This window comes from Dermacentor andersoni, chromosome 1, assembly GCF_023375885.2.
Source record: "Dermacentor andersoni chromosome 1, qqDerAnde1_hic_scaffold, whole genome shotgun sequence".
Lineage (NCBI taxonomy): Eukaryota > Metazoa > Arthropoda > Arachnida > Ixodida > Ixodidae > Dermacentor > Dermacentor andersoni.
Window position 1 is genome coordinate 362,045,708 of NC_092814.1, and position 10,797 is coordinate 362,056,504.

At 49.2% G+C, this 10,797-nt stretch overlaps 1 protein-coding gene and 1 pseudogene across 1 annotated transcript; one reads left to right on the forward strand and one right to left on the reverse strand.

Annotated features, from left to right (window-relative positions):
* Positions 1 to 6,860: 6,860 nt before the first annotated feature.
* Positions 6,861 to 7,039, reverse strand: LOC126516965 (U2 spliceosomal RNA; annotated as a pseudogene).
* Positions 7,040 to 9,003: 1,964 nt separating this feature from the next.
* Positions 9,004 to 10,797, forward strand: LOC126516634 (putative nuclease HARBI1). The gene is made up of 4 exons (XM_050166745.1): positions 9,004 to 9,546; positions 10,094 to 10,229; positions 10,294 to 10,433; positions 10,537 to 10,797. The coding sequence occupies exons 1-4, from the start codon at positions 9,004 to 9,006 to the stop codon at positions 10,795 to 10,797; spliced, it is 1,080 nt and encodes a 359-aa protein (XP_050022702.1).

Sequence of the window (10,797 nt, forward strand, 5' to 3'; positions counted from 1 at the left end):
AAACAAAGAACACAAGTTCTTAGGCATCATACTTGATTCGAAATTAACTTTCATTCCACACATAAAGTACCTCAAGGTCAAATGCTTAAGAACAATGAACTTACTTAAAGTGTTATCCTACACAGCATGGGGCAGCGACAGGAAATGTTTAATGAATCTGTACAAGAGCCTCATCCGATCGCGGTTGGACTACGGTGCCGTGATCTATCATTCTGCAGCCCCGAGCGCGCTAAAGATGCTAGATCCGGTCCACCATCTAGGAATCCGACTGGCCACTGGAGCTTTCAGAACAAGTCCCATAGAAAGTTTATATGCAGAATCAAATGAGTGGTCACTACATCTGCAGAGAATATACATCAGCCAAACATATTTCCTGAAAGTCCACTCTAATCCTCAACATCCATGTTTTAATACCATTAACGATATGACATATGCTACGCTCTTTCATAATCGTCCTTCCGTAAGACGGCCTTTTTCGATGCGTGTGAGGGAGCTTAGTGAGGAAATGCATGTCCCACTCCTCGAGCTCCGCCTAATGCAGCCAGCCAAGCTGCTACCTCCTTGGGAGTGGCAGCACATAGAATGCGACATATCTTTCATGCAAGTTACAAAACACGCTCCAGAGATTGAAATACAAATGCATTTCCGGGAACTCCAATACAAACACTCCTGCACGGAGTTCTACACAGACGCATCGAAGTCACGCGAGGGGGTGTCCTATGCAGCCGTCGGTCCATCCTTCTTGGAATCCGACGTACTGCATCCGGAAACTAGTATCTTTACGGCTGAGGCCTACGCACTATTGTCGGCTGTGAAGCATATCAGGAAATCAAAACTCCAGAAAGCAGTCATATATACGGATTCCCTTAGTGTTGTGAAGGCCTTGATGGCATTCTCTAACCACAAAAATCCGGTAATTAACGAACTCTATTCTGCTCTCTGTAAAGCGTATGTAAGTAATCAGCATGTCATCATATGCTGGGTGCCAGGTCATAGGGGCATCGAAGGTAACGTTCTGGCGGACCAGATGGCCACGTCAGTTGCATCATTTTCTGCTAATCCCACCGCTGCAGTTCCTGTCACAGACCTGAAGCCCTTCTTACGGAGGATACTACGGAACCAGTGGCAACGCCTATGGGACGCGGAAACAAATAATAAGCTCCACGTGATAAAGCCACAGTTAGGATTCTGGCCTTCCGTAACAAAATCACGCCGGACAGATGTCCTATTCTGTCGTCTAAGAATAGGACACACATTTGGCACACACAACTATTTACTCACCGGAAACGAGCCTCCAACCTGCGGTAGATGCGGAGAGAGGCTCACCGTCCTCCACGTCCTTCTGGAGTGTCGGGCAGCCGAATCTGAAAGAAAGAAACATTTTCCCTTAGCATACCGCCAGCACATCCCCCTTCATCCAGTAATGTTACTCGGCCCAGAACCGCTGTTTGACTCCAGCGCAGTCCTGGGCTTCCTGAAAGATGTTGTCTTGCATGTTCTTAGCCCCACATGTTCGTAGCGGGTCCTCTCTTCAGAGGATACCGCTGTGATAGCTCTTTCGTGTAGCACGCGCCTCTAGGCCCTTGTGTTTCAAGGGCTCTGGCGAGGCAGCAGTGCTCCAAGTAATTTTACTATCTTATACATTTTCCATTTTGCATCATTCTCCTACGATGGATTTTAATGGTCATAGTTTTCTTCATTAATCATCGCCGTAATTTTATAGCACGTAGATTTTACGCACTTTACAGCGACTATTTTTAGGCCACTTTACAGCTAAGTCACATCTTCCATAGTACATCAACATTAACACTTGTCATGGCGCTCTTTGGCCAAACCTGGCCCTTGCGCCACTAAACACAACACATCATCATCATCATCATCCGATGAGTTCCAACAGGCCCTTGCGGTGGTCTGAATCGGTGTTTGCCGCAGGTCAAGACGGGCAGACTCATGAGCTCTTGCACTGTCCTCTGCACGCATACTTGGAGAGGCTTCTCGACTGACCGTCGCTGAGACAGTATGCAGCCAGCAAATCTGCGAAGACCTATAAGAACTTTGACGAGCTCCTCCGTCGGGTAGAAAAGGCCGCCGCGGTCCTAGTGAGTGATGAGGCCATGAGCGGGAGCACTGCTCTTTGGTGCCTGAAGCATTGCAACGCAGTCAGCACAGGGAATGCGCTCGCTTACAGCTCGAACAATGAACCCTCCCATCATGGCCACGCTGGCAATGTCGGGGTTCGAGATAAGTGGTCTGTCTGACAAACAGTGCTCTCTTAGACTCATTGCTGCTATGTTCAACATGCGCTCGGCTGTGCCTGCGGTCGTATGGCGCTCGTGCTGAATTGAAAGAAGCTGCTTTGATGTGAAACTTGCCGAACTCTGCACATTGCTGCCACTGGAACCGGCTATGATGCCTGTTTTCAACATGTTTTCGAGACCGCATATTGTGCTCCGGACGTCTAGGGCATCATCACATCCAGCACTACGCCGCAAGAATCCAAACATTGCCTCGATAGGATCACTCGACATTTTGCGGGTAAGAACAAAGCTAAATTGCTTCTTAGTCAGCAGATGGCGGATGCAAGCAACATTTGATTGCGTTGTGAATATCACAGCATGACACGTCTCCTTGCTGAAAAAGTTCAGTCTTGCTGGCATCCCTCAGATCTTCGATGTACGCGACGAAAGCCTGTTCCAGCCAGTCGAGCCTCGGATCATCCACATCACTGAATGGACGGCAATCATCGTTCTTACAAATGTACTGCTGGCAATTGCTTATGTCCATTAGAGTAAACCATTTCTGCATCGCTTCCAGAAAGTGGATTGTAGGCCCTGCCGATGCAAACTCAATGTCCGCAGTGTGCCCTGCTTGGTCTTTCAAATATTTGATGGCCCCAATTACTGCGGTCGACAGCAACTGCACGGCCAGTTTCACGCTCATCTTTTCAATATTGGACGGGTAGAGGTGCTTTCGCGTGAGGAACCTGATTGGCTTTACTGTTAAGTTCTTCTGCATTTTGTGCACCATCTTTAGGTACTTCGATGATATCTCTTTTTCTCCGCCGATGTCTTTCGCCAGAAATTGCGATCTCATTTTTAATTATATGGCTCTGATCAAAAGCCAGAAAGATATGCTTAGTGAGATCTGCAGGGTGCGGAGCGCGTATACGCAGGACTCCATCACACAAACTTTGCATGGCTGTCGCATTTATCTTGTGATTTTCTGTGACAACGCGGACGACATCGAAGCCGATCTCCGACGTTTTCTCGATAACATGGCGCACGACTTCTGCTAGTTGCTCCCCTGTGCACCCTTTTGTGAAGAAATACCCGACAGGTATTTTGTATCGACCGTGGAGCCCGCAGAGCAAAAAGCAGAGGACAGAGTTTGCCAGGCACTCATTCTGAGAGTTTGGGACAAGGTGTTGCAGCTCCGTGCCCATGTTGACGTCGCCAATGAACGCGTCCCTTTGTTTGTGATATTGTAGTTTCTGGCGAATTCTCATTTCGTCTATGATAAGTGAACAAACTTTTGACTGTGGCGTTTCAAGCGCTAATATTTCTGTTTCCAGGCGGCAACGAACTAGCTGAGTAAAGCCAACTTCTCCGGAAACCGCGCCGATGTATTTTTGGAGGGTCTTGTTGCAAGTCAACCTCAGCAGGTCTTCGGAGCGCAAGTACTCGTACGCCTTCGCTGACAAATTTCGGGGTACGATGCTATGTCACAGCGTTGTTCCTGACCATTGCGGTTTTTTCTTTCTGTAGTTCTTTACCTGGTCAACGATTAGGAGTGCCTTTAAATTTCCTTTATCGGCATCGGACGTCACTTCTAGGAATGTACTAACGTGCGCTGCTTCTTTCAGCTTGAGTAGTTCCTGTTTGTACGATTCTAAAGTCCTACTCAGCCTCTCATTTTTCGCTTTGTGCGCTCGTTCTTTCTCGCGCCACCGCTTGCGCTGGACAAAATACGTCGAGGAATACAACTTCAATGGTGTCTGTGTCTTGTACGAGCGTTTAGCATGCACCATCCCTGTACGTGGCGCATTCAAGCTACCGGAATTCTCGGCTGTTAGATCATTCATCGTGGTTTCCTCTCGCTGAAGTTAAATGGCATGGCGCGTTGGCTCGGTTCCTTCAGTGTTGCTCTCGTTACTTTCGTGCCCTGGAGGCGCGGCTGGTCCTTGATTTCCTTCATTTGCGCATCCCGGTGGTTCGCAAGGCAACGAAGCACTCGAAGGGGCACGCTTACGTTTTCGCGTCCTGCCTTGAGGTTCCGTCCCGCTCTCGCTTTGTGCGAGGCACCGTGTCCGTTCGCCGAACACACCGGACACTGTCGTGCTCTGTTTGTGCAAGGCACGGTGTCCGTTCAGCGAACACACCGGGTTTCAGAAGTCGCTTCGTGAAGTTCTCCTTGAAATCCGTAGGACGGAAGTGGAGGCTACACACAACAGAAGCAGTCCGAGATAGTAATGATCGGCAAAGCGTCTCTTGATATAGCTCTCAGCCACTCTGTACGCAAAGCGTTTTCCGCTGGCACCTCGTGGAAGGACACCCCCGGTTGCGTCCGTCCCCAACTTGACGGGCAGCCTGGTACGCAACAGCAACGCATCGTTGCGCGTGTAAATCACTAAAAGTTAGTAAGGCGGACACACACATACAGTAAACACCCACCGGCTCTGTAACATAATTTTAGGCCCTGGTGGTACTGAAATAAAAATACCGGCTCTGCAGTAACAGACGGCGAGCAAGCATCACGCGAACGAAGGCAAAGCTGACAGGCTTAGCAGACGAACTTACCACCATTAGCCTGTGGCTCAGTTTCCAATAAAAAAAAGAGTTTCAAGAAAGTAAAGTTTACTTTATTCAGCAATTTTTCATCTCGTCGCAGCGATAAAAAACGTCACATGTGTGTCGTCGTATGCATGCAGCAACGGTGAAAACGCACGATGTCGTGTGCTCACGACGCGCCAGCCGCTTGGCTGCCGACGTCGCTCCCGGTAGCCGCGCCACCGGCGTGTTTACAAGGGCTGGCCGCGAGAGGCGCTCGCCACCGTGCGAAAAGGAGGAGAGTACAGGCGAGGGAAGGGCAGCGCGTTTGCGGCTCACGTTCCAGGCATAGTATATTATAGGAGGCGTTGGTGAAACTTACGCCGGTTTCCCGACAATCTGTGCTCAATCTTGCGCTCGCAACGGATTAAAGCGGGAAGGAAGCGCGCCGTCCTCCGTCCTGTGCGGGGCGCCGAGGGGGTGCGTTCTACTCCGTGGCTGCAGCGTACGGCGCGGCTCGCTGGCGCCCTATCTTTCGTTAAGAAAATGTGAGACGAGTTTCACATGAAAGTCTCATGAATTTTGACATCCCAGCCATTTGACTTTCTCATGTTTCTTTGCAATTTTCTAATGTATTCGTAATGTCATTGTAAAACATATTGCCGCCGTCGTGCTGATGCATACTTGAGTGTTCTTCTTAGAAGCGTGAAATGTCTTCCTGATGTGTGCTCCAGAGTGGCTTTCTTATGACAGTAATAGCTTCATAATGAACCTCTAATGAACGTATGCACTGGATTGCTGACATTCATAACATTCCTATAAAAAATTAGGCACCACGTGTGGTAACGTTTTCTGATGTATCCCGATGCAATCAGGTATTACTTAAAGATTTTAACTGTGCCTGAGTGCCTTTGGTGATTGATATATGCAGCATATGTATATATATGAGCGAAGGGGCAGTACATCATATAGCATGTACACCCGTGAGCAAAAGTATACGGACAGGGGATTGCGCGATCAAATTGATTTTCTCCTTTGCCTGTGAGTGTAACTTGAAATTGAAGACTGCAATTCACACTTGGCATTGCTGATTTTCTAGTGTACTCGTCAGTTTCCGTTTATGCCTGTTAATTACGAAGAAATTCTGTTTTTTCGGTGACCCTGTCCGTATACTTTTGCTCACGGGTGTACGTGCAGATATGCTATACATCAAACAATTCTCAACGTAATGACTTTGACGAAAATATTTACTAGGCATATACTATGCTTCCTGGCATGCAGAGGGAGGTTCAATGAAAGTAAAATGTAGAATAATTCTGCTTATGGCTGATATTTTTCTTTCATTTGATCTCCCCACTAATCATCGATGAGAGGCTGTTAATGATGTGGAGTTTCGATGTGTGGAAGTGCGTGCACGTGTATCCTGCGTAACAGAAAGGAAAAAAATTAACAAAACTTTGGAATAGGCCCCAGAAACACACTGTATGTACCTAGTTCTCAGACCACAAATAGCCTGTGTGTATCGTGTAGAATACCAAATTGCCCCCACAGCTTTCGCAACAGCCCACTTTCAGAGCTAGTGTCATCATCACAAGGGGCGAGAGAACACTTTTCACTTACGGTAGCGATACTAATGTGCCGGATCTAGCTACTAACGCAAATTCAAAAATATTTTATGTGCTAAGTTATAGCAGCAGCTACACCAGAAGACCAACTGGTCAAGTAATTAGTTGACGCATGCGTAATCATCCTGCTCATGGCTTTCACAGTCCATTATCAAATGCAATGGAATCCATGGGAGCAGTATGCTGCGGTACACAGAAAGCGATAAAAAGGTGCCTGATAGTGTGTGAATAAATTTCCATCCTGTGACAGTATAATTCGCATTTTTCGATTGTAAAATGCGATTCTTGCACTTAAATTCTGTCGGCATTATGGTGGCTTTTGCCACGCCATAGGCTTAATTTTGATCCCCCGGGATTTTAACATGCTCTCAAAGTACGGCATATGAGTATTTTTACAGCGAAGCTGTATATGGCTAGGTTCTGGAAAAAAGTGCGTGCTTCTATCGAGCCGTGTAGATCGAGAATTTCTCCCCAGTGGGCCGACCCCGAAGATAGTGTACTACAGAGCCGACTCGAGGCGGAGGTGAAGCAGGCTCTAAGCACTCCGCCAGCTTGCAAAAATTACTTTAACATCTTAGGTTCAAATACAACCCGTATCAGATATTAAGCTAAGAGCAGATATTACACATTGACCCGTGTAGGACACGTCTACGTTCGCACCGCCCTCTCTTTGTCGGCGTTCCAAGCGCTTGCGTATCTTCGTCCCTTTCCTTCCGCTATCCCGTGGTGGCGATCCCGTAAAGGTGCATTCACACGACCGGACGGAGCAGGAATTTTCGCAGTGGATTGCGCGTCACGTGACGCGCGCGTCATCAAAATGTGCCGCCCTCGCTTTGTCCGGCCTCCTCCGCTCGCGGTCCGGATTGAAAATGCTCGCAGGTATTTCCATCCGTCCGTTTGGCAGTCGTCTGCCCCCAATTTAGCGTAGTCAGCGTCAAATCTGTCAACATTGGACGGATCGCCGTGGCTACGATGGCGGGTTGTCGGCGTGAAGCCACGTGCGTTTTTGTTGTGCAGGAGTGAGCGCATGTGCTTTTCTTGTGGTGCAGCGGGAAAGGCGAGTCGTGGTTGCGCTCGCATTTCTATTTAGACCGCGCAGCCTGTATGACCTCAACATGAGTGAGGTGCAGAAGAAAACGCTAAGCGACGAGGCAACCGTCACTTTTTTGGCCCTTGTTGAGGGATTCCCAGCCCTATGGAATATAGAGCCCGCCGATTATGCAAACGCGGAGCTGCGTAACAGGCTATGGCAAGAGATCGCTCTCGAAATGACTCAGCGGCATGCAGAATCAGCGCCTTACTCTGTCGGTATGTATAACTTGCTAGCACTTCATTTTGGGGATAATGACGTGCTGTGCAACTAAAGAATAAAGAGAGGGCAGGGCGATTTGTCCTTTCTGCGCTCAGCCCTGTCTCTCTCTTTTTTTTTGTGGTTAGCAGCATGTCACTAGTTCAATATGAACCATGTAGCCGAAACTTTTGCTTCATTTTTGGGAATGCTCTTGTAGATTTGACCCATTATGTTCATCTGATTGAACTTTTGCAGAGTTCCGAAAAGCGGTGTTGGCGAACAAACGCCGCACCTTCAGGAGGGAAAAAAAGAACAAAGACAACTAAAAGTGGCCAAGGCACCGAGGAGGTCTATGCTGGGAAGTGGCGCTTCTACTCGTGCCTCACTTTTCTTGACACTAAAAAGTGACGACGCAAGACTCGTCACCGAGGAGTTTGTGGAAAAGCAAAGTGTGAATCGCATTTGTGTCAATCACATTCTTTCTGCTACGGTCCACTTTACTGGTGTTGTTAGACATTTTAGGGGCTCATTTTATGGCTGGAAATAATTTAAGAATTATAATAGGGTATTGTTGGTCAAGTCACATTGACACGTATACTTGCGTATCTTTCACCGATGACCGCTTTTCCCCGGCTAACAAATGTTAAACGTTATCGCTCGGCGCAGGACGCGCCTGCACGTATCGGCAGTTTCTCGAACGTCATCGATGCTTCTATCTGCTGTCACCGGCGCTTATGTATGCTGATTGTATGAGCGACGAGAATTGTCTAGTACTTTGGGTGCGATCGCGCAAACAGCTCGCTTTTCCGTTCTCTCGCTTGCCCTCTCGTGATTCGTTGGCGCCCGCGCGTTTCGTCACGGCGGCCATTGCGCCGGGGCGGGACCACAAAATGCGCTTACGTCACACTCCTGTCAATCATTCCAAAAGCGAGGGGAAACGGCCGCTTTCGTGGAACGGTCGACAAGGGCATTCGTTTCGAAGAATGAATGGCTGTTGCCATAGCAGCGCTAGTAGCAGACGATGCGCCTGTCGTCTGCTCATAATGTCGTCGCTCGCCGAACGTGGCTGGCCCTGACGGGGGTCGAGTTTTTCGAGATTAAAACGCGATCCGCCATCGCCGAACGTTAGCGATGTTAATTATTGAAAACAACTGTGATCACAGTGAAATTAAATGTTGCGCCTGCGCTGTGATAAATATAAATAGTGCTGTTTTAATTTTGATTGATCCGAGTGCATTTGTCGAGAATGCTCGCCGTTTCACGTTGTGCTCAGTGAATCGCGTTCATTGTTCGGCGGTTTGTTTGGCGCTCACGAGTCGCGATGGCCGCTCCTATCGTCGCGCTTTTGGAGTCTCTCGGGCAGCCTCGGCAACGCATCTTTCGGGACGCATTTGACGAGCTTACCGAGGAAGAGTTCCGCGACCACTTAAGGCTCTCGAAGCGCACTGTGCGCTGGCTCTGCGAGCAACTGGAAGACGCCATCGGTGGCCTTCGGACCGGTGGCATCACGACGCAAGACAGGGTGCTTTGTGCTCTCCGTTTCTTCGCGACGGGGAGCTTCCAAAGATCCATCGGCAGCGAAGAATTCGTATCCATGGGGCAAGCTTCCGTGAGCGAAAGCATTCACGCAGTTGCGGAAGCAATAACCGTGGTGGGCCGGCAACAGGGCTGGGTGAGCTTCCCGTTGACAACGGCCGGCAAGGCTAGTGCAAAGGCGGCCTTTGCGGATCGGGGCCGCATTCCCGGTGTAGTGGCCTGTGTCGACGGGACGCTCATAGCGATCAAACAGCCCGAAGGACTCAGCCCGGGCGAGACCGCGGGCTTCATGTCAAGAAAAGGCTTCTACGCCTTGAATACCATGATCGTAAGTACTCACGATCTGACGTTTTTTTTGCACGCTGTCATCTTTTATTAAGTTATCGGTTTTATGTAATGCCGTCGTAGTGTGTACAATACGGGTACCACGTAAAGCAATATCGATCGTGATCGAGCCCGTTCGGAATTTAATTTCTCGGTCCAGATTGACTCATTTGCTTAAGCTGCGGGAGGCAGGTAATCGCGGTTGATAATTTCAAACCGAATCAAATCGATCGATAGTGCCCTTGCGGTACGGGTATAAGAGTACGCATTGAACAACCAAGGCGGCTATGATGAGCGTTAATTCACAAATGTCTCGTGAATGTAGCTTTTTGCACATTTCTTGCAATAATGAAAGAAGACTATTTCGGAGATTGCTTTTTACTAATGTGAGAAAGAATGCAGCTGTGTCTGGGAAAGAATTATGAAATCATGTTGGTGCAAAAACATTTCATTCAGACTATTTATCTGTCAGCATGACGTGAAATACGAAAATATTCCAGCTCAAATTGATTATTCTGAACCATTTTCCGCCCGTTTGTTCTGCCCTCCAGGTGTGTGATGCCCACATGCGCATCGTGGACATCGATCCCCGTTTCCCCGGATCCTGCCACGACTCCTACGTGTGGAGGCACTCACCACTGTTAGGCCGCCTCACACGTAACCTGCGACGTGGAGAATGGGTGCTCGGTGAGTGCTGCAGACATGTTGCAATCAGTGAAGTATATTACACAGTTATGTTTCCAACATGCAGGAGACTCAGGCTACCCTCTTGAGCCATGGCTGCTGACACCTGTGCCAGGCCATCCAGGCATTGACACTCCGGAGGGGCGCTACAACCAGGCCCATGCCTCCATGAGGAACGTTGTGGAGAGGGGTATTGGCGTCTTGAAGGCAAGGTTCCGGTGCCTTCAAAGGTACCGGACACTACTTTGAGCCCAAGGATGCAGCCACAATCGTAGCAGCCTGCGCCGCTCTCCACAACATTGCTTTGAAGGCAGGGGAGCCGGAGCTGCAGGACAGTGATGAGGAGGCCGATGACAACCAGCCACCGCTGCAACAGGGCTTGCCTGTGTCTGACGGGCACCACACCTGCCGTCAAGAAACGCCCAGAGAGCTGCTCATGAGGGCAAAGCAGATGAGGAGCCAGGTTGTCAACCTGTTTTCTGCGGCCCCTACCTGGCGTACCGCTCATCTGCGTGCGCTGCATCATCAGCTGAGGCAGCAACAGCAGGCTCGTCGCGCGGCTCAACCGTAA

What these genes read in the sequence shown, in the direction of transcription:
- LOC126516634 (XM_050166745.1), top strand. Translation starts at nt 9,004, where the DNA reads ATGGCCGCTCCTATCGTCGCGCTTTTGGAGTCTCTCGGGCAGCCTCGG. An exon ending in ACGTGGAGAATGGGTGCTCG is followed by an intron (nt 10,230 to 10,293) that starts GTGAGTGCTGCA and finishes TCCAACATGCAG; the next exon opens with GAGACTCAGGCTACCCTCTT. An exon ending in GGGGTATTGGCGTCTTGAAG is followed by an intron (nt 10,434 to 10,536) that starts GCAAGGTTCCGG and finishes ATTGCTTTGAAG; the next exon opens with GCAGGGGAGCCGGAGCTGCA.